This window comes from Atractosteus spatula, chromosome 5 (assembly GCF_055471065.1).
Source record: "Atractosteus spatula isolate fAtrSpa1 chromosome 5, fAtrSpa1.hap1, whole genome shotgun sequence".
Classification (NCBI taxonomy): Eukaryota; Metazoa; Chordata; class Actinopteri; order Semionotiformes; family Lepisosteidae; genus Atractosteus; species Atractosteus spatula.
In genome coordinates this window covers 42820819-42844022 of record NC_142710.1, presented here as the reverse complement: position 1 = coordinate 42844022, position 23204 = coordinate 42820819, and the positions used below count along the sequence as shown (strand labels likewise).

Below are 23204 nucleotides of genomic sequence, written 5' to 3'. Positions count from 1 at the left end.
AAACACAGAGGCAGGAACAGTTGATAAATTGCAGCAGCAGCACCCATTCCACTTTCAGAAGTAGAGGACTGCTATTCCTTCTTAGCAATAATTATGTTGGGTTCAATTTGGAAAATTCAGATTCTGTACTTGCTGTGGTTCAGGACTCCAGAGGACAGTGGAAAGAATGGCACTATCAGAGCAGCTCTGATGGCTTTACCACCTACTGTACATTCCAAGACAGCTTATCCTGCTGGTTTCGAAAAAAAATCTCAGCTGTCACTTCCTTCAGCAGCCTATTGTACTGTAAACACTTCTCTTTCCTGGCTAAAATCTGTATAATTACTAAGCTTACCAGGGTTGCTCCACTTTTTAAGGACAAGCAAAGCAGCTATTAAGGGTTTTGGGAATGGCTGCATGTCCTCAGTGTAACACAGCGGTAACCTACACTGTCCCAGATGAGAGATGCCCACCATGCAGGAGACATGCAGTGGGAGCTGAGTGGTGGAGGCGTCACTGGTTTTTAATACTGGTCTGGTTTCTGCAATGTCAAACCTCCTGGTGTCAGGCAGGGTCTTAGATCTGTCTGTGTGGCAACACCTCAGTGTCCTCACAGCACAAACTGGTGCTGAAAATAACCGGAGAAAGACTTGGAGAACTGCTGGGCTCACACACCTTAAAGCTACACTGCAGTAGAAAAGAAAAGTAAAACAGGAGGGTGGTGCTGTTTCAGAGGGCAAAAAATGAAATATGATAGCAAGATCTTGTAGTCCACAAAAAAATATGGCAGTTAGGTTGATGACAATTAAGGTTAATGTAAAACGAAAGAAAAAATTGTATAAGAAAAACTTTAATCAAGCATAGCATCTATACCAAAGTAACTATGCTAAAAGCAGTAAACGTCAATAAGCCATTACCTACATGTACAGTACAGACTGGGTTGTGTATGTACAGTATATTACCAGTTAGCTGCAAATAGTAAGCAGCTGAAGGCGTAAAAGGGTTTTCCCTTGGAAACACTAACAATCAGTAACACAGACCCGGACACTGGCAGCTGTCCAGTGCTGACCTTTGAACAGTGATAGGCTCCTAGCACAGGCCTGTTCTGCTCTGCAAAGAATTGGATAAGATGTGCATATCTCAACACCGACAGTTTGGATGTTCACTGTAAATATGCTCTTTTACACCTGCAGCAAGTGCCTTGTGTTCATACAACTTTGCAATAGCAAATGGCAGATATTTAACAGCCCATGGTAGACCCTGTGTGTCATTTAAATTCCAATAAAAACACAATATTGACCCTTTTTTCCTTGCTGTGGCTGAGTGCTCAAGTCTGTGCTGTCCTCACATGCAGTGGTTCTGAATTGCATGAACAGAGATCCACCACTCTTATTTTTTTTGTACCTCCTGTGGCTCTGTCTGTCACTGAACACCACTGCAGTGCTGGAGGATAATTAATGTATACTAGAGGAACTAGGCGAAGTGTGTGTTTGCTCCGTGGTGAGTTTATAGATTTAAACTCTTGATGGCTTTGAATTATCCCTAGTGCAGAACAGACACAGACCGAGACGTGACTGGTTCACGGCAGGGCTACTGTATGTGGTTAGCTGACTGGTGGGTTGGCTGGAGTCAGCCTGGGTAACCCAACTCACTGCGTAAACCCCCTGGTGTTTACCGCTTGCCCAGGTGATGCCAACTCTGCGTCGGGCAGTGAGGGCTGGACAGCAGGCATGTTCCTGTGCTGGTGCAGAGGTGTGCAATGGTGAGCTTAGAGGTGAGGGTGATAGAATTGTCAGCAGCCATATCAACCCTGCAACTCACAACTGGCAACCCACTGAAGCTCAGCAGGTGTGAGCCTGGTCAGTACCTGGATGGAGACCTCCTGGGAAAAACTAAGGTTGCTGCTGGAAGAGGTGTTTAGTGGAGCCAGTAGGGGGCACTCACTCCCTACTATGTGTGTCTGTGGGTCCTAATGCCCCAGTATAGTGACGGGGACACTATACTGTAAAAAGGCGCTGTCCTTCGGATGAGACGTAAAACTGAGGTCCTGATTCTCTGTGGTCCTTAAAAATCCCAGGGCGTTTCTCGAAAAGAGTAGAGGTGTAACCCTGGCGTCCTGGCCAAATTTCCCATTGGCCCTTTACCAATGGGGCTGCACATTAGTGGAGGGGAGTCCCCATTACCTGTAAAGGGCTTTGAGTGTGCAGAAAAGTGGTACGTAAGTATAAGAATTTATTATTATTATTCGAATTTCAAGTTCAGCAGAGGAAGAAAAAGAGACTTTTTGATGCTTGAGAAAATATATGGTTCTTCCCTTCACTACAGTGACTGTTTTTATAATTTTGGCTATTTCATACAAATGTCCCTAAAATGTAGTTTTAAGATTTACAACTGGAGGGTCCATCATCAGTGCCTTTGGCTTTCCTTGCACACTGGTCATCGCTCACACTGCAGACCACCCATTTGTGTTCAATCATTCCTCGCAGCACCTGTATTTTGCAAAAACACCACTGGAGCATGAAGAAAAATGCAGATGGAATGGAGATTTTTTAAATGGGAGCAGGCTGCAGTGGTTACACCTTTGAAAGTGTCGGATCTGTAAATTCTCTGATTGTATAACCCCCAATCAGCCAACCAGTCCCCATACCTACAGTACATGCATGAAAAATGTCAACTCGATGCCTTTTCTCTGGTTTTCCAACTGGGTTTTTATTAAAAACACAGTTATTTTGTACAGAAAAAATGTACAGCATGAAAAATATACATTAATGACTACACATACAGCGGATTAAAAATATATATATAGAAAACAATCACTAATACGCACAGGTATACACACAAGGAAAGAGAAAAACAGGCGTGTTACTTTGCTTTGGTCTATTCACAGTGGCTAATTCCTGAAACAGATATAGTGTCTGCATAAAGTTCTAGAATTTCTGACTGAATATAACTCGCTGTTAGGAATATTTACAGGAAGGGGTTTAGTAATAAATGTACAGCAAAAGGATTTCATGTGTAATAAAGGAGGAGAGACATACTGAAACAGGCTGGCAGACTCTGTACAGGCAGAGGAGAGATTCCCTTTAGGAGAAGGGTGGCTGGGCTATTTGACCACTGTGATGCACTATAGTCTAGATTGTATAAATGGGGAGCAGTACTTGAGGGCTGTCTTCAGTTTTTTTACTCCAGTGACAAGTTCATGAACCTGCTGATATACTCAGATTGATACAAAAGAAGGGATTTTGCAGGTTACCGTACAATTAATGCACTTGCTTTCTCACTACAAGACTAGGAACAGTGGGAATGTGTTCTACAAGTAAAGAAATTATTGAACTGATATAGGAACTTAGAGCTCATGGGAAACAAATCCCAGTCAACACAGTGTCCCTGCAAGATGGTTTGATGGCCCTGGTTTAAAAGGGTAGGATAACAGTCTGTTCGAATAATAAAAATAAAACACACAAGTTCAAAACTGTCTGAAAGGCAGAGTTCAGACTTTCTCAACATGGTACTGCAACGTCTGAACACAAGATACAGTATGATATCATTGAACCCCCCCAAACACAAGACATGGTATCAGAGTTGATAATTCCTGGATATTTCTCTACCTCCCTCTTTTTAGGGAGGTTGAATGAAAAAACATACCACCCTAAAACATCTTGTGATTCCAAAGCAGATTCTCTGGGATCATTCAAAACAACCGCTGATAGCAGCTGGGAGTGCGATGGGCCAAATGAGCAGGGTGAAACAGCACTGGTCCTGGAGAGCCACAATCCAGCAGGGGTGACAGATCATTCTTGATAATCATAAAAACATGTCTCTTTATGCAGGTGGTCTAGAGCCCATTTGGAGTGAAAATCCTACCAGGACTGGAAGGAGCACAAGTAGGGTAATTCACCACGTCCGTCACATGTGAGAGGCGTCATGATCTTGTTTTAGAAAGCAGCAGCTGACAGGCCAATGAATGACGAGAAACACACCTTGTGGGATTACAGCTCTCCATGTCCAGGATGTCCTGTCCTGCTCCTTTTCACATCAAAAGTAAATGCTAACTCTGTGCATCGCCTACTCAATGGAAAATACTCATAGTCAGTCAGCAGTGTGCACCATGGGGTAATGAAATTAGTGCATGTCCACCAACCACACAACGCACAAATAAGTGAGGAACAGCAGGGGGCACCAACACTCCACAGCAGTGGTTTCCAACCCTGGTCCTGGAGCATGTCTGTGTCTTCTGGTTCTCACTGCAGCTAAGCTGACCTGTAGGTGATCAACTCATAATGTCTAGACATCGATCAAATGAAACTTCAGAAAACAGCCCCCCACAAAAGTGTTCTGGAGGAGTACAATTACATTCCACACACCTGAATGAGAAAACTGGCTCAGGGTTAATTACTAACCAAATCCAAGTTCTTAAAAATCTTACTTAATATTCAACTGGAGACTGATTAATCTTAATTAACAGCTTGGCTGAATCTCAAAAAAGGGGGACACCAAGACCAGGGTAGGGAACTACTGTCCCAAACGGTGTTCTCGTGTGTACAAAGACCCTCGCCTTGAGCTGACAGCAATCTCTGCAGTGCAGTGGCCACGCCCATAGTCAGAACTGGCATTGGTCTCTCTTGTACATGGAACACATTTTACACATGGAACACATTTTTCACAATATAGACCAACCAACTTTCTCTGGCTTTCTGTATGTCCCCTTTACAGCTCTAGCAGGAGGGCAGTAACTTGACCAGTTCCCCCTACACTGATGGGTTGCTCCCCACAAGAAATGTCCATGGGAAAGCAGTGATAATGGATGAACCAATATGATAGAAAAAGCTTTTGTATAAAATGCTTCTACATTTATTATTTGCCTCATCTATATATGTGATATGGCACAGTTACTTCAGCACCTCTACTGAAGCAGGTAACTTGACTTGTCCAGTCAAGTAATTAGACGATTCTGAATAAGATACAAGACAGAACAATTCTTCAGTCTCCGGTGCGGTTTCTGACTGACGCCACAGAATCAATGAAGAAGCTATAAAAATAGAATTTTTAAACTCAGTGATCTTTGAAAGAAGGTTTTTCCTGTAAAACCAGTTCTCCTCCTCTTCCTGGAGTGACCAGTTAAATGGAGGTGATCAACAGCGTATAAAAAACCCCCAGCTCGTGACCAGTTCCTGCTTGATCTACAAACCAGTCCTTGGATCTTAAGGGAGTGAGGAGATCTGACAGGTGTTGTCGCAAAACCTAAACTGGCAGAGGGTGGTTCTGCAGTGGAGGAGGCGGTCTGTCCGTGATCTGAAGCTCGAGAGGCCGGGCGGGCGAGCCGAGGCCCTGTTTGCCAGCGCGCAGACACGTCCCTTTCCAGTGCACAAGGAAGAGTGAGGAAGAGCGAGCACCATCAGGTACTGAGGCTGCACACACAGGACACAATACAATCCATGTTTAGGGTAAAAAAATAGTTTGAGTTGATTTCATTTTTGGTTAGGAATAGAAAAATAAAGATCTGAACTCCGTTGGACTTGCCCATTGCTTTAAAACCATCTCTTTAAAACCACGCAATCTCTTGTGTTCGAGGAGAGGCGTTGCACATTCTTGACTTTTTTTAAATCACATTCATACTGGGCTGGTGGGGTCTGTGACTGCCAGCCCCATGATTTTTGATAATAAGATGATCTGCTGGGGCAGGCAAGAGGCAGAAACAGTTAACAGTCATCATTAGAAGGTCTTTTCGGGAGATGTACTTTCCTGTCTTCCAAAGAGCCTTGCTGTCTAAACCAACCATTTACTTTGTTCCAACCTGACAACACCATTTGGTCTTCTTTGGGTTTCAAGGATGTGCTGACTCAGGCATGGCATGGGTCTCTCCCAACAAGGAGGGCAGCACACAACTCAGGGGTCTCCACCATTGAGGACAGAAGCTAGATTCATTTGGGAAAATCGGAGAGAGCTCTATTGTTTCTAGAGGCTATACTGAACAAAAGACTTAACCAGTTCCAGGCAGGACTCGACTATGAATCTGCCTTCACTGTACCAAGGGATGTAATCCTGTAAGTTTTGTAGATGACCGGTGAATTAAGACCGTAATTGAACCAGTTCAAACCCTTCTATACAATCTTCTCCATAGAAAGAGGCCCTCAACAGGGTCAAACTGTGGCCTTTCAGGAGCAGGACTTGAGTGTGTTGTATAATACACTCAAGACATGTCAGATGCGACTTCTCGAAACTGTGAACCATCCCTGGGGAAACCTAGAGTCAACCACTGCGTGTTTGGCATGTTACACACAGCAGTACAATCTTTTCACTTCTGCCAAGCTGTGGGCAAGCGGGCTTCTGTCTAAAGTGCCTAATGCTCTTTATGCAACCCTGTCGCGGCAACACAAGGCTACTCAATACAGTGAACAAATTAAGTGAAAAATGAAATGGATTGTCACTGTGGCATGCTAGGTGACTTTCAGATCAGGATACGAAAACCAACAGCCGTTCTTTAACAGTCGGAAATACTTTCGTAACTTGAAGTACTGCTCCAGCCAGAACCGTGTGGCTAGCAGCTCTGCCCAGTGCACTTGGGGAACTCACTGGAAGAATGACACAGAAGGAGTGATGCGCCTCTGGTACTTTCCCACTGATGCATGTAGCTTTATCGTCCCCATTGAAAAACGCTTCTGTTCTTATAATAAAAAGAGCTATTGATTACCAAGGATGCAAGTATATTGTAAAATGCAGCGCAGCTCACTTCCTGTTCATCCCAAATTACAATGTGCGTGCTGCTATAAAACTCAGCTACAAATGGAGGCCTTTAATATTTAAATACAATCAAATTGTCTGATTTTCCTAGAAAACTTAGGCTTCCACCAAGTCAGGCCCTGCCTGTGGATGCTTACCGGGGATGTAGCAGATAGTGCTGCTTGTGTGCTGTCCATGTAGCGCTCGGTGTGGCAAAGCATGTACATCCCAATGTCAGGTATTCCTGTCTGAATATGGCAAGACTGTATAATAAAGGTACAAGGATCAGATAACGGTGTAACTGCAGCCAGACAGCTGCAGCCTCTCCCTCCGATCTCATGCAGGTTTAACCTCACACTCTTCCTTCTACCGTTCAACATCACAACCCCTCTCTACCATCAGACCGAGTGGCGAGTCATTTTCCTGCCCGGCTTGGTCTGTCTCAGGCTTCAGTGGGCTTTAAGATTGCAGCTACATCCTGTGATGATGCAAAAGAGTCTATATGTCATCCTGGATCAGGTCTCCTGGAAGGGTCAGGAGACTGATATGGTCACTCGGGTAGAACTACCTGTTACTTTTGTCTCAGATGACCCCATGTCAGCCAGTAGTCATACAGTAAATCAAAATTCCTATTGCAAAAAGTGTTGTCCACTCATTGCTTGCATTCATTAATTATCTTGCATATTTTTCCTTGCCTTAGTTTGAGCTACAGAAAGGTACAGAGAAGGGAAGATGGATAATGGGTGTTTGCTTGCCTCAAGCTAAGGTGACAGTATCCTTATGATTTTTACTTGTTTTTACTTTCATCCTGAAGACAAATGCTATTGCTGAGATTGCTTTTTCCACAAGGGAAATCCCCCCTGATCCCCCAGAATTCAGCACATGGCTTTGATTGGCACGGATCGTGGAATGTGTCTGTCCACTGACAGGCGAAACCCGCCAGCCCTAGATCTCCGTGGCAGTGATTTCCTCAAAGTGGATCTCGGCGCCGCGGACTTCCAGCTCCTCCAGCTCCCGGGTCTCCAGCTCCAGACTGAGCTCCCTCATCACGTGCTCCAGCTCCCGGTTGCGGCGGTACATCTGGATGTAGTTCTGCTGCAGCTGCTTCTGGTAGCGAATCACCTTCTCCTTCTCCTCCTGCCACACCCGGCGCTCGTCCTCGAAGGCCTCCAGCTGGTCCTCGCTGCGCCGCCGCTCGTACATGAGCTCGGCCCGGAGCCGCTCCACCTGTTGCTTCAGTCCCAGGAGGGCGTCGGCGCTCAGCCGCTGGGCCTTGGCCTCATCGCTCTCGTAGGCCAGCAGCTGCTCCTCCTCTCTGTAGACCGACCCCATGAGCGGGCTCAGGCCTGGGCCACGCCCACCGGGGGCGGGGCCTAGCGCCATGCCCTGCCCACCGGGCATGCCCAGTGCCTCCCGGAGGCGGGCCGACTCCTCCTCCAGCCGGCCCACCTTCTCCCGCAGCAGTTCGGCCTCGCTCTTGCGGCGCTGCAGCTCGTTCTCGCACACCTCCAGCTCCAGCGTGCGAGTGCGGGCCGCTGCGTGCACCTCCTGTGTGTGGGCCTGGCTGGCCTGCAGCTCCCCTCGGGCCTCCCTCAGCTGTGCCTTCAATGCCACAATCTCGCTGGCCTTCTGTCCCAGGTCAGTTTGCAGCTCCTTCAGCTGCTGCTTGAGCAGGGAGATCTCCCCCGACTTTTGGCACACCTGGAAAGAGACACACAGCTCTCTCAGGCACCAGCCAAGAAACACTAACATACTTCAAACCTGCTGCTCCAGATAACTAATCATCCATCCATTTTCTAACGGCTTTTTCCAATCGCAGGGAGCACATAGACACACTCACACCAGGGCCAGTTTTCCCAGAAGCCTGTTAGCCTACCAGTATGTTTTTGGAACACGCCAACGTGGGGAGAACATACAAACTCCATGCAGATAATACCCCAGGGCTGGAATTGAACCCGGGGACCCTGCACTGCGAATCAGCAGTGCTAACCACTGCACTGCTATGCCACCTCAGATAACTAATCATGCTCGTCAAACGAATCGAGCCCATGAGTTTTTAAGAAGAGTTTGTGTGTGGATATTACTTAACTATAAATCTGCCTCATAGCTGAAGATTTCTATTGGTTGATCAGTTTAATTGTGTCAGATTCCCTGATTTCTGGATTGAATCTAAAAGGACCCAACATCTAACTTCCAGCACAGATCATTCCTTTTTAACCTCAGTACTTTCTTTTTAGACTTCCACACTTGTGCCTGGTAAAGATCTGACCGTACTGATCAATTCAGTTCAGCAGCCATTCACTGCCTGATAAGTTCTTCCTCTCCATGTCCCTAATGCCACAAAAAGGTCTTTGCAGCACTGGAAAATGTTCAGAAATTCAGAAACAATTCCTGATCTAAAGGAAATATCATACACTCTGAGGCTAATGGAACTGAAGCCTTTTTCTCTGGAACAGAGGGTGTTTTATTCTATTGTTCAAAAACACTACAGTCCTAAGGGATGGTACTGCAAGCTCAACAGTAAGAACCCATTTTAGGTCACCAGTCGAAATGAGTGTACTTGGTACGAACCAAACTCTCACATGTGGGGGGGGGGGGCAGGACTCCCCCCCCGTACCCACCTCCCACTTGGTCTCCTCCAGCCGCGGGCCCAGCTGGGTGTGCTCGTGCTCCATGGAGGCGCACTTCTTCTCCAGCAGCTCCCTCTCCTGCAGCAGCTGGGCGAAGTCCTCCTGCAGCTTCTTCTTCTCCTGCTGCAGCTGGAACACCTGCAGCTGCAGCACCTGCTGGGCGCGCTGGGCCTTCTGGGAGGCCTGCCTAAGCCGGGCCGCGCAGCTCTGCCGCAGCTCCTCCAGCTCCAGCTCACAGCGCTTCTGCTTCTCTTCGTACACCTGCGCACACACAAACACGCACAGGTCTTACTGCAGTGCAGTCTGCTGGACAGAGCGCACTACAACCGGCCCTTCCCTCACTCCCCAGCCCAGCACGGCCCGGCCCGGCTCAGCTCGGTTCGGTCGTACACATTGTTTCACTCCCACTACACTTTCAGAAGGAAGGCACGGTGGCACAGTGCTTAGCACTGCTCAATTCCAAGCCCAGGGTGCTGTCTGTGTGGAGTTTGTATGTTCTCCCTGTGTCGTGTGGATTTTCCTCCAGGTGCTCTGGTTTCCTCACACAGTCCAAGACATACTAGTGGGTTAACTGGCATCTGAGAAAATTGGCCCTGGTGTGTGTGTGTGTGTGTGTGTGTGTGTGTGTGTGTGTGTGTGTGTACCCTGTGATGGACTGGCGTCTCATCCAGGGTGTATTCTGTACCCGCTGCTTGTCAGGACAGGCTCTGGCTCCCCCTCGGCCCTGACTCAGTTAGAAAGCGGGTGGAAATGGAGGGTTTCAGAACGTCACGTCTGTTCGGCCATGTGTGCGCCAGGCTGTGCGTCTTCCTGTGACCCTGCATGTTACAGGTGTGTACTGAACAACGCATCAGCAGGTGCAGGTCACCAGCAGTGCCCCTATGTACTTCACGACCCGGTCGGTTCGCAAAACTGTAGCTTCATCTCCTGCACTCAGCTTCCCAGACCTTGGAACACCATTAGGGGCGGCTTGTTTCTCTTGAAAACCCTCATCACCCACTTCAATGTACAGGACTGGGTCAAGCATTCGGCTTCAGAAACAGTCTTTGTACCTTTCTGAATATTTACCGCCTTCTCCCCCTCCGCTGAGAGGGATTTCAACACTACAAATGGACACTGTCAGTCCGACAATAAGAACTGTCAGTGTCCTCTTGTGGAAGACAGAGATGTGGCCCCTGCAATGCTCAATGTGTTGACCAAATCTGTGCTTCTGCTTTCCAAGCTCCTTATGGACCTTACAGACTATTTCTAACTCATGTACATTAATTGACTTGCTGCAGATATTATTTCTTCCTTTAAACACAAAATTATACTCCATCAGCTAGCTGTTGTTTTTATGAGTGTTGTTCTCTGCAGGGCCCAATCTAGGCTCGTTCGTGACATCGAACATGGCTTGCTGTTACTGGCCCTCTTTGGATATCAATTTTGAAAAAGACCAAAACGCAGACCTGGTGCTGCAGCTCCTCACTATGGAGTCCTACAAAACCGCTACAGACCTTGTGTAGGATCGAACGCTAACTTCTTTTTTCCCCCCCGACGTAAAAAAAATTTCCAAGCACTTTGGAGTTTTACATTCTTCTCTAATCACAATCTATATCCCGCTGTGGAATTCCAATTCCTTGAAGCTCTGACAAGTGATTTATCAGGTAAATCATCTCCATTTCTTCATCCGATGGCATCAGAGGTCAACTTGGGGTCACGTGTCTGGGGACTGCCTAGTCTTGTAGCACTCAAACTGATGACCTTCCAATCTATTCCTGTACAAGTCTTAGGCACAACTGGCTCCCCTTCACTATGTGAATTAATTACTTATTAAGCAGATGGTTAATGAGTCACTTAGACTGAAATGTAATAGCAAAATGAGCGGTGGCTTAAGTCTCCTGTCTCACTAGCCTTGCCCTAACCAATGGAGTGGTGTTTTGAGTCTTAATAGGGCCCCCTATATTATCTTCCCTGCTTCAGCTGCCTTTTATCTTTATTTAAAACACACGCAATTTAATTGCGCTTGAGCTCCATTATCTTCACTCCAAATGAGCCCTTTCAGCGAAAATAGGCCTCTGCCTGGATCGTCACCAGGCCTGCTTCACAAACCATCCTTCGCTCCCCTGCTCTGCTCTCGCCACTCTCTTCTTAAAAACAATGAGGGCCTGTGGGGTTTTTAATCAGCTTCAAATTAGGCGATCTCCACGACGACGCATGTTTTATGTGTTTCTCTAAATGGACGCTGCAGGAAGAGTTAGACCCTGTTGTAAAACCCATCAGCTCCATTCACCATCAGTCTGGGGCTCCCGAGGGGCAGAATCGTTAAGATACACTGGCTGCAATCACTCTGAAAACAAGATCTCCGGATTACAGTCTCAACCCCAACCTCCTGTCTTGTTTTTGTTACAAATCTATCAGTACCTTAGGCTGATTGAAATGTTTTGTTTATTGCTTTAGTTTTTTCCTTGTCTAAAAATATATGCTATTGTAAGCATACAGCACGTTCCCCAAGATACTGAGCAGAATTCTGTCTCTCATTAGTGTGTTTAATAATATTATAACTCTGCTTCAGCTATCTGAGGGCAGGGCGGTGGCTCTGTGGCTAAGAATCTGTGCCTGTGGCTGGAAGGTTCCCGGTTCATATCCCATGGCTGTCAGAGGAATCCTACTCCGTTGGGCCCCTGAGCAAGGCCCTTAACCCCAACTTCTCCGGGGCGCTGCATAAATGGCTGATCCTGCACTCTGACCCCAAGCTTCTCTCCCTGTCTGTGTGTCTCATGGAGAGCAAGGTGGGGTATACAAAAAGACAAATTCCTAATACAAGAAATTGTATATGGCCAATAAAGTGAGCTTATATTATCTGAAGCACTGAACACTTTACTAGATAATTATGTGTAGATACTTGTTTAGTGGGAATTACCTTAAAAAAGCTCTCATAATAAGCTACTTTGAAACCACTTTAGAGCCAGTATAGAACTGCACTAGCCCTGCCACAGCTGGACACTGACACTATATCCACATGAGTTCTGAAACCCAGATTACAGTACAGAGCAGATTTTAGTTTTCAACCCTTCTCAGCCTACACAAGCAAAAAGAGCCAATGAACAATTCAGTTGACTAGTAATTAAGAAGTGAGCTGGAATAACAAGACTGATGTCCTGCAGGAGATCTACAGTATGTATGCAGCCTGTGTACAGATGGAGACAGTGTGTCCGTGTACAGTACGTGTACACAGTATGCGTGTCTATCTGTATGGGAGAGTGTGAAAGAGTTGTGTGCTTGAGTGGCATGTTAGCAGGCTCTGTGAGCGAGAACGTGAAAATGTGTGTGTGCACATTTGTGCTCACATGAGAACGTGTGTGTACTGTATGTGTCTGTGCTCAGGTGAGAGAGTGTGTGTGCACGTCTGTGCTCAGGTGAGAATGTGCGTGTCCATGTCTGTGCTCAGGTGAGTGAGTGTGTGTGTGCACGTCTGTGCTCAGGTGAGAGTGTGCGTGTCTGTGTTCAGGTGAAAGCGTGTGTGTGCCTGCGTGGATGTCTGTGTTCAGGTGAAAGTGTGTGTGCCTGTGCTGAGGTGAGAGAATGTGCATGTGTCTGTGCTTAGGTGAGAGAGTGTGTGTCTGTGTTCATGTGAGAGAGTGTGCGTGTGTCTGTGCTCAGGTGAAAGCGTGTGTCTGTGCGTGTCTGTGTTCAGGAGAGAGTGTGTATGTGTGTGCATGTCTGTGTTCAGGTGAGAGTGTGCGTGTGTGCCTGTCTGTGCTCAGGTGAGAGAGTGTGTGCGTGCGTATCTGTGTTCAGGTGAGAGAGTGTGTGTGCGTGCGTGTCTGGGCTCAGGTGAAAGAGTGTGTGTGCGTGCGTGTCTGGGCTCAGGTGAAAGAGTGTGTGTGTGTGCGTGTCTGTGTTCAGGTGAGAGAGTGTGTGTGCACGTGTCTGTGTTCAGGTGAGAGAGTGTGTGTGCTTGCGTGTCTGTGTTCAGGTGAGAGAGTGTGTGTGTGTGCTTGCGTGTCTGTGTTCAGGTGAGAGAGTGTGTGTGTGCTTGCGTGTCTGTGTTCAGGTGAGAGAGTGTGTGTGCGTGTGTCTGTGTTCAGGTGAGAGAGTGTGTGCGTGCGTGTCTGTGTTCAGGTGAGAGAGTGTGTGCGTGTGTGTCTGTGTTCAGGTGAGAGAGTGTGTGTGCGTGTGTGTCTGTGTTCAGGTGAGAGAGTGTGTGTGCACGTGTCCTGACCTGGCAGATTGCAGCCTCGTTCTCGTCCAGGTTTTCCCGGAGCTGCTGCAGCTCCAGCTCCCTCTCGCGCAGCTTGTCCTCCAGCTCCCGGATCATGGCCTCCTCTCCCTCTGCCGGCGCCGGCGAGCGCCCACAGGAGCCGCTGTCCGACAGGGGCTGCCCGCGCCCGCTCAGGGACCCCGTGCTCTTGCTGGAGGAGGAGCGCCCGCTGTCCGAGTTGGAGTGGCCGTGGCCCACGCTGCCTCGCGACGCGGGCTCCAGGTGCCCGCTGGGCGCCTCCCCATGCGCCAGGCTGTAGGTGGCGCTGCTGTAGGTGGGCAAGCTGGACAGGGAGTTGCGCCCAGAATCGGACAACGTGCCCGACTGGCTGCCTCCACCGTTGCGGCCGCCGCTGTAGGAGTTGCGCTTGTCACCGCTGCCCCCCCCAGCCGCCCCCGCTCCTGGCAGCAGCAGGTTGAGGCTGCCCTGGCTCTCCGACAGGCTGCCCCCTGGCCGCGGAGAGAGGTACTGCACTGAACTGCGGTTCTTGGGCACCACCGGCTTAAAAGCTGTGGGTCGGATGAGCGTCTTCTCAATATTCTGAAAAACAGAGAATCTTAGTTATTGTGCCATCTAAGCCCACTCTGACTGACTAACTTCTAAAAGTTCTGTAATAATATGTAATGCATCAAACTGTGCCAGTAATTGGATCAATGAAGATCTTTAGCTGGAACGAAATCCAGAAGATCCTGCAGTCCTAAAAAACTTGCTATAAGATTATTACATTTCTGATCAGGGGCCGGATGTTCTCCTGTTTCATCCTGGTTAGTCATCCCATTGACTGAGAATGCTGGTTATTTAAATTAAAAGAGCACAGCAAGTTTAAGTTATGCAGATGTTGCTCTTTGGGTACTTTTCCTGTTGCACTAACTGCTGATCTGGATGTTTTTCCAATAGTCTGATTTGGCTTTCTGTATGCGAGTGAACGGGCTCACCAGCACACTTGACAGGGGGATAGACTGACTGTGCTGCGATCATCTCAGGGGTCTCCCCGGGAATTTTAAGCTAAATGTTTTCGGAGATATTAGAAGACATTACAAGAAACCTCGTTGTGCAACTCAGACATTTAAATTGCACCCGATCAGCTACAGCACAGACTCGAGATGCAAAATCCTTGTCCGTCTTCAGAAGCATGGAGCTGCCGAGTGGAAACCGTTGCCCTCATGCTATGGAATGTGTAAATCGGCGCTGCTCCTGCAGACTCACTTTCTCCAGTTTGCCGGAAACGGGGATGAGCTTTGGGGGCGGCCCCCCAATGTTCCCGTTCAGGACCCGCCCTTCCCGGGCCTCCTCGGGATCGCTGCAGGGGCTGCTGGGAGTCAGGTGGTTGTCGTTCCAGTCTCCGACGAAGTCCTCATTCAGGTAGGCGTAGTTCCCGTTGCTGACCAGCGGGTCCTGCGAGCCGGCGGTCCGGAGCTGCTCGTCGGGCAGTTTGTAGGAGGCCACGCCGGGAGTGGGCCTGCGGCACTTGGCGGTGAACTCGGCGGCCCGGCAGTGGCGCTCCTGGTGCGTGCGGCCCGAGATCAGGCTGCTCACGGAGCCCATAGCGCCCTGGCTGGCGGGGGACCGGGACAGAGGGCGGTGCTGCGCGTCGACGCTGGAGCTCTGGGGATCAGTGGGGACCGGCAGAGTCTGCACCAGTGCCATGGCAGTCACACGCTGCGCCCACACACTCTGCAAAGGACACCATGCACAAGGTCAGAGGGGCAGGGCGTCAGGACACACCAGACCGCTCACCACAAAGTCTCAGTGCAGTACTGCAGGCCGGTGTCATTCAATACAGAAGCGGGACGGTTCCTCCACATACGCGAGGGGAGAGGGCTCGGTTCAAAATGGCAGCAGGGCCAGTACAACGTACATTTCTGAACCAATAGATCTTTCCCCCATTCATCATACATTCCAGCACATCTCTTTTCTGCTGCAACGTGTCTGAGACTGAATACTACTTCCTTTCCATCAAGCGGTCACATTATCAGTAGAGCTGAGCTAAAGGGAGGTGTTGCCATAACACACCCCGGATGCCAGTTCACTGCTGTGGAAACACACACAGGGACACTTTCAAAACACCAGCGAACCTGGGCAGCATGCCTTTGGAGGGGATGCAAGGAAATCAGGGCACCCGCAGAAAACTAACATGAACATGTGAGAACTCCACACAGAAGGTGCAGCAGTCCAGAATTAAACCCTGATGCCACAGTGTGAGGCTGTGGCGCTGAATGCCAAAACCCCCTTGCCTCCCTCTTACAAAACTGTTAAAAAATAAGAGGCACATTGAACCTGTGACCTGGTGCCTCATTAAACTGTCTAAGTAAGATTCCTTTAAGGCCAGGAATTGTCCTTGATTGTGTCCCTGGCTCCTCAACTCCCTGATTGCTGGACCGATTTCCAGTGCAGCAATGTCTTTTTGAAATGTGCCTTGAAATGTACTTAAGCTCAGAGTACCTGTAGTTATACACAACTCTAATATGGTATAACAACACTATAGGGTTTGGCCTGATCACAGTAAGATCACAATGAACATGGCATTGTGTGGCATGCATAGTATAGCAATGTTGCTCATTTCAATATGACTGGGCTCTTTATGCCCTACCCTTCCATTACTTGACCCCTCAAAACAACATATAAAAACAGGTTTAAAAAAAACACCATAACACCGGAGATCTGTACCGCTCAGAAAAAAAAATGCTTATTCAAACCAAATTTGGGTTTTCAGTGCCATTTTCCTAAGTGGCTCACTAAGACTGCCCTCAGAATCAGTAAGGCATGATTGCTACTGACCAGACTGCACCAGCAGTCTTAGTGCTACTAAGATGTTTCCACTAATAGCTAGGCCTTCTGGCATTCATTATGGTAGTGTGACAGATACAAATCCCTAACCTGTCATACTTTAAAAAATAAATCAGACACAGGAGAGCTCTTTCCAAACCGAATTGTGCAAGCATGTGATTTTGCACTGATATTACCTCAATTATGGCCTGCCATTGTGGGACAAAGTGACAGTGAAGTAGACTACATCTCCACTAAATCTTCTTCATATCGGAGAAACTGCCGAAGGAATATGATTTAAAGCCAAACACACACAATTGCTCACTCCAAAAATAACCGCCCATTCAAGCGGGCTGCAATTCGCTTTAGGCTTCCTGTGTGATGCTAGAATGTAGCTGGGAGAGGGCGACACAAAAGTCTCCTTTCATCCTGAGAAAGAGAACAGCTCAGACCTCTGCAGGCTAGCTGTCTCATTATGTTACCAACAATGGCTCGGCCCTCCCACATCCCATCAGCTCCTGCAGAAAACGCCATCACCACTTAGCTCAAATAGCTGGTAAAGGTCAGAGGTGAGGGCGTCTGGAGAAAGGTGTGTGTGTGTGTGTGTTTCACTTTTCTATCCTTATTTTTACTGCTCCAAAGTGTTTTTTTTTGTTTTAGATCATTAATTTTGCGAGTCCTTGTGTGCGAGTGAGGGCAGGACTGTGGGTGTTGCGATTCGTCATGTGCAAGCCAGCGTGTCTGTCTTCATCTTGTTTCTGTGCTCATTCTGTGTTTGCTTTTCTCTTAAGGGTGTACTGCTGGTGCTCACTGCTCGTCTGCATCGCTGACCATGAAGATGCACATGTCTTGGTCAAGGTATATACAAGGTCTTCTGCCTCACTGCTCCCTTCTTCCTTTGTCCTGTATGGACACAGCCCCAGGTCCAGTCCTGCAGACAAATCCACACACTGACATTCCTGTCCGTATGGCTGGGATCACAACATTGTCAGCTTTAATCCAAGCATGGGTTACCATCAGGGCTGAAGTCCTGCAATGGCTGTCTTGCTGGATTTGTAAAAGCGTAGGCAACCAAGCTTCAACTCCTTCAACGCCTCAGCCACAATTCGGATGTGCAACAAGATCTGATATCACCTAGGCTGAGTTTTCTCAAGCCTTAGTTAATCAGAGAGAAACACAGCAAGAAAATCCTTCTTAATTATTGCTTTGTCTGATTCACTCTTTTCTGTCTGAACCTGTTGTGTGTTCCTAGAAGAGCACTGCTTGACACTTTCAGCTCAAGTCTCTCAGTCCCTGAGGGTCAAACGAGCGGTTTTTATGCCACACTGTACAACTACCTCCCTGCAGCCAACTGTGATCCTGGAGAGCCATAATCCAGCAGGTCTTACCCTTAACCCAGCAACCTATAAGGACCCAGGACACGTGACTTCGATCAGTTCAGTGAGTTAATGGATTCCATTAAGTCAAGAGTGGCCAGCTGTGGCCCTTGACAGCTACAGGGGGCAGGGATTTTCATTTCAAATCATCTCTGAACTTGTTAACCGAACAAGCCACTGCTTCAGTGCTCAAAATGAAATTGGCCCGTGCTTTCAGAAACTGATGAGTGAAGGGGGGGGGGTAAATCCTGCTGGGTTGTGGGGTGGCCGAATATTCCCATTCTGCCTCTGTTAAAGACTACAATTAAGACCTTCCCATTTTACCAGGCCTATAATGAGGTTATTTAGTTGTTAAACATTCCTAAACTCATTTTGTATGATTTATATACAAAACCAATTATCCTGACTAATTTATTAACGCAGTATTACACCCCAGCAGCCAGAACCTCACAGTAACATCTCATTCTCCTACAAGGAGTACAGGTCTGGTAGAAAGTTGTCAGCTGACTACCCTTCAGTCTAAAAGGTGCTGATGCTGACAGTTCGAAGGACACCAGACATTCCAGTTTATAAACACAAGGCCCGTTTACTATCATGAATGGTGGTATTAGAGACCATTTGTCTTAATTCAATCCTATTAACCCAAACTCTGAGCATCAGTTGTGTTAAGATATCTGCACGAATGTCAAAAGATCTAGCTTGACAACATACATAGTATTTGCATGTCTTCCCTTCTGACAAAAGCCCACAGCTCTGCAGGAGATGGGCAGGTAATATTACGTGCCATGCACTTCCTCAATACCTGTCAACCAGGATGCGTTTCTCTAATCCTGAAAATACACTTCCCTGATTATGTTTTTAATGGAGTAACAGTGACCGCCAAGTATCCCTGATTTTTTTTAAGGCAGCCTCAGATACTAATAATCCAGAGACATATGGGCATGTCCTGGCTGCACTGTTTGCTACCAGAGTGACCGACGGCCTACAGTAAGACCCAATGCCCTGCCGATCAGTGCAGCGGGATCAATACCACTCCGTAGGGGAGAGCCAACATGTCCTTGACAGGCTGGCCTTCCAATCCACCACTTCTTCCCAGGGATGGATCATTCTGGATCACTTCATCCTTTTCCTCATTTCTTTTTCAACTCCGGAGTCATGTCCGTCTCCGATGGGCCAGTCATGCCACCCGCTCTGAAGCAGGGATAATGCGATTAGAGATCTCCGTGGATTGGATCTGACCCCAGTGACCCCATGACCCCCGGACAACGAGACTCAAGAGCTTTCCTGACCTCGCCGTGCCCTCCCTGACCTTTCCGGCCTGGGTTTTTGTTCCCGCTACTCAGAGCAACAAATCTTAAAGCTAATTTGGCTCTGATGTTTTTTCTCCTTCTTAAGTGAAACTCAATTATACAACCTCCCCCAACTTTCCCCAGAAGGACCCAAGGGACTAGGAACTGGTCACTTAGCCCAAATTCAGGTGTGTGGGAAGTCTTTTTCTGTAAGGCCAGGTAAGACTCTGGAATCGAACTCCAAAATCCTGGAATCCTTTTGATATGGGTTAGTTAAGAGTTAAGACACCCCAACCAATTTCCTCCATAACTGACAAAGAAGAGAGGTGGAGTTTTAAATATATCTTTTTGTTTCTGGGGAATCTAAAATAAAGATGTGTTATTTTGTCCTTTAAGCTTTAATATTATAACCTTGTTTATGACATACTGTTACCTAGCGACTCTCATCTGCTCATTAGATTTTGCAGTCACATTAAGGCCTGGATTCTCCAAATTCACACTTGCCTCCTACTAGGACTATTATGAATAGATGGAGATACAGTATACATTTTAATTTTATTAGCTGTGTAATGGCTGCTTTTATGAGACCCACCTGGCACCCTGTATTTAGTCATCAACCAATGACACTGAACAAAGTGAAGCAGAAACGCCTGGATTACACTTAGGGCTGTGCAGCTTTTGATACTAACAGTATTCTCAAAATAAATTCCAGAGCCTTTCACTTCCACACATACTCAATTATAGTGCATTTTTAATGACTTGAAAACACCTCCACTCCAAGCACAAGTGACCCATGCACAGAAAGAGATCTCTGCATTTAACATAGCTCCCTTTCACACAACTATGTATGTAAATCTCAGCATGATATTTATTGATTTGAAAAGTCTGAGATGTTCTTCTTTTAGTTTAGCACAGGAGTCCTTAAACAAGTACACGTTTGAAAAGCCAGGAGTACATCCTGTGTACAAAACAAATCGAGAATGAGGAGGAACAGGTACTGGTTAAGGAGAGTTTTCTAGCCAAATACTGAATCACTAAGTTCTCTGTCCGGGAGGGCATAACGAAGGTATGGTAGTTATGGTGGTGATGGTAGTCACAGCTCTTGGGTCCTGGGTTTGATTACAGACGGGGGCCCATTCTGTGAGTAGTCTGCATATTCCCTCTGTGTCAATGTGCGCTTTCCCCAGGTGCCCCAGTTTTCTCCCACCGCCTGAATACCGGCTGGTCAGGCATTCCCTCTGTGCTTCTGAGCCCTACAGTGGGCATGCTGGGCTGCCGTGATCATTACCAGGAGTAGGCAGCTTTCTGATACTGGTTGGCAGTTATCTAGGCTGTGATTAAGAAACGACCACCATAAGACAGAGTTCATTACAGCTTTAAAAGTAGTCGGGTCAGTAAGCACTGAATAGAAAACACAAGGGCTATAATAATAAAGGCTAAATTACGGTTTTGGGAATGACAAATTCATTAAAATAACAAAAAACAGTGAAAGAATGTGATATAATAATTTATAGTTTTATGTTCCTTGGGTAACTCAACACAGGAGGAAGCGTTCTGACTAGATGTACAGACACCACTTTGTGCCTGCTCTCTCCAGCCTGCTGTCAGTGTGCCTCCTCTCACCAGTATGCCAGCTGCAAGTACCTGCTATCCCCAGCATGCTGTCAGTGTGCCTCCTCTCACAAATACGCTAGCGGCCAGTGCCTGCTCTCTCCAGCTTGCTGTCAGTGTGCCTCCTCTCACAAATATGCAAGCAGCCAGTGACTGCTCTCTCCAGCATGCTGTCAGTGTGCCTCCTCTCACCAGTACGCTAGTGGCCAGTGCCTGCTCTCTCCAGCATACTGTACTGTCAGTGTGCCTCCTCTCACCAGTACGCTAGCGGCCAGTGCCTGCTCTCTCCAGCATGCTGTCAGTGTGCCTCCTCTCACCAGTACGCTAGCAGCCAGTGCCTGCTCTCTCCAGCATACTGTACTGTCAGTGTGCCTCCTCTCACCAGTACGCTAGCGGCCAGTGCCTGCTCTCTCCAGCATACTGTACTGTCAGTGTGCCTCCTCTCACCAGTACGCTAGCGGCCAGTGCCTGCTCTCTCCAGCATGCTGTCAGTGTGCCTCCTCTCACCAGTACGCTAGCGGCCAGTGCCTGCTCTCTCCAGCATACTGTACTGTCAGTGTGCCTCCTCTCACCAGTACGCTAGCGGCCAGTGCCTGCTCTCTCCAGCATACTGTACTGTCAGTGTGCCTCCTCTCACCAGTACGCTAGCTGCAGAATACTCTCTCCAGAATACTCTCCACCATTTGCAGGAAATTCTTAACATTTACAGTAAACAGAAAATGTATGAAATGCCTTTTAGTGGGTGTTTAGTAAGGATTTATCCTCTGTTGATATTTAACTGTCGTATCAGGCAAGCTGTTTCAACACCGTCTGCAGTGCATACCAATAAAAAAAACTACAGACTAAACTTGGAACACAAGGATTTTTACAGTAAGAGAGGCTTTTGAAATAAGCAGAAGGCTCTGCCATATTCACATCGAGAGCCATTAAAGATACAATATTTGAGTATTGTAAACCTTAGTATTTTTTAACTTTTAAAAATCCATTTAACTGCCTTTTCACTGCTGTTTTCACACACAAATAGTGCAAGTGCAGAGACAAGCAGGGACAAATACAGAAAGTTGTGCATGACGGTACATGCCTTTATTACAATTATAAATTTGATACAATTAACAGCAGCAAGGATTTAGAATCTTCTTTCGTTCCCCTATTATTTTAGCTCATTAAAGACTCGTGTCGCAAATCATTGGCTAAGAAGTGTCTCTCTGCAGCGAAACCGGAATCAAAATGAGGTAAACCCCCCCCCACAGCTGGGCCTTTTCTTCCTTTTCATATGAGGAAAAGACAATACTTTCATCTCCAGTCATGCCTGGTTTGCCATCCGTTTTTTCACAAATCCCTGCACTGCTTCTAGTTATGTAATACCCAGTTTAGTCTAAGTATTTGCAAATGATCTAAAGTGAATTTCTCCGGTTATGTTCCTTTTAGAGGACACACATTAGCTTATTCAGTAAGGCTAAACTGAAAATAAACTTCTGAGGCATCCCTGCGTCACACTGGCACACAAATACACCACGGAAAGGTTTATTGTGAATGATTTGCAGGTGTTTTCAATTAGATCCAGTGCGAGGGCCCTGGATTAGTGATTCAATCCAGTTATGGTAAGCATGTTAGAAGCTACACTGTTGTCTGAAAGGATTATCCTCGTGGCGCCAAACGCTTGTGGACTCCAAGCTGCCTCTCTGGTGCTCAGAGTGTCGGCATTCCACCTCATCCCCTACCGAGCTCCAGACCCTTTCTGGGCATTTCCTCTTTTCCCCTCACTTTGCAATGACTATTTCTCCTTTCTTTTCTAGCCTCCCCATTTGGGATGGGGAGCAACTGACGAATGCAGGTTATCACTTCCACCCCCGAGCCATGCGAGAAGAATGACTGTGTGCTCTGCTCCGACATGCCCACCCCCTCAGCCTTTTATTCGTCTGGGGCTCTGCAAGCAAAACACTCCACGCTGGCTTACAGCACAGTTACAACCCGCTGGAGGAACAGGGACTCTCAGACTGCTTGCTTGCAGCTCGCAAGTGTTCAGCAAGGCACAGAGGGCTCTCTGCACAAGTTCAGGCACAAAATACCCTGATCAACACAAGCCGACTCAAGGAATTGAAGTGCTGGTGTCTGATCTATTTTATGCACTTGCTAAGTCATTAGGAAGCCCCATTACTGGACATTCTTGAGCATAAAAAACCTAACCAGTGGAGCTGGTCATCAACTATTTATACTAACACAAGCATGATTAGCTGCTTATTCCCTGTCCACTTAAGATCTTTTGCTGTGATAATAATAAAAGTGTTACAGCTTCACCTCAGTTTCTCATTTGGAAATACACCTCATATCTAGAAATCAGCTTAGCATCAGCAGCAAGAAACTCTAACCTGGCTCTAAATCTCACTACCTCTTTCACCCTTACTGACTCTGGATGTGTGGCAGTGATGTTCTGAGCCAGGCTGGTGTATCTCAGTTCTCCAGACAGGCCCATTTGAATATTTAGTATTCCTTTACAACGACACCCTGTTGTACAAAACATTGCACAGGACATGAAAACAGTACGTCACTGGAAACACTACTATATTAATTTGTTCTGCTAGGCTGCTGT

General features: G+C 47.3%; 1 protein-coding gene across 2 annotated transcripts in view; it reads right to left on the bottom strand.

The window, feature by feature from the left end:
• Positions 1-2662: 2662 nt before the first annotated feature.
• Positions 2663-23204, bottom strand: part of LOC148835124 (leucine zipper putative tumor suppressor 2 homolog) — an 84218-nt gene continuing 63676 nt past the window's right edge. For both annotated transcript variants that reach the window (XM_088917719.1, XM_088917720.1), the window contains 4 exons: positions 14779-15246; positions 13534-14112; positions 9321-9590; positions 2663-8400 (listed from right to left, as the gene is read on the bottom strand). In XM_088917719.1, the coding sequence (XP_088773845.1) occupies positions 7645-8400; positions 9321-9590; positions 13534-14112; positions 14779-15219 (2046 nt within the window). In that variant the 5' untranslated portion in view covers positions 15220-15246 and the 3' untranslated portion in view covers positions 2663-7644. The remainder of the gene's footprint in view (positions 8401-9320; positions 9591-13533; positions 14113-14778; positions 15247-23204) is intronic.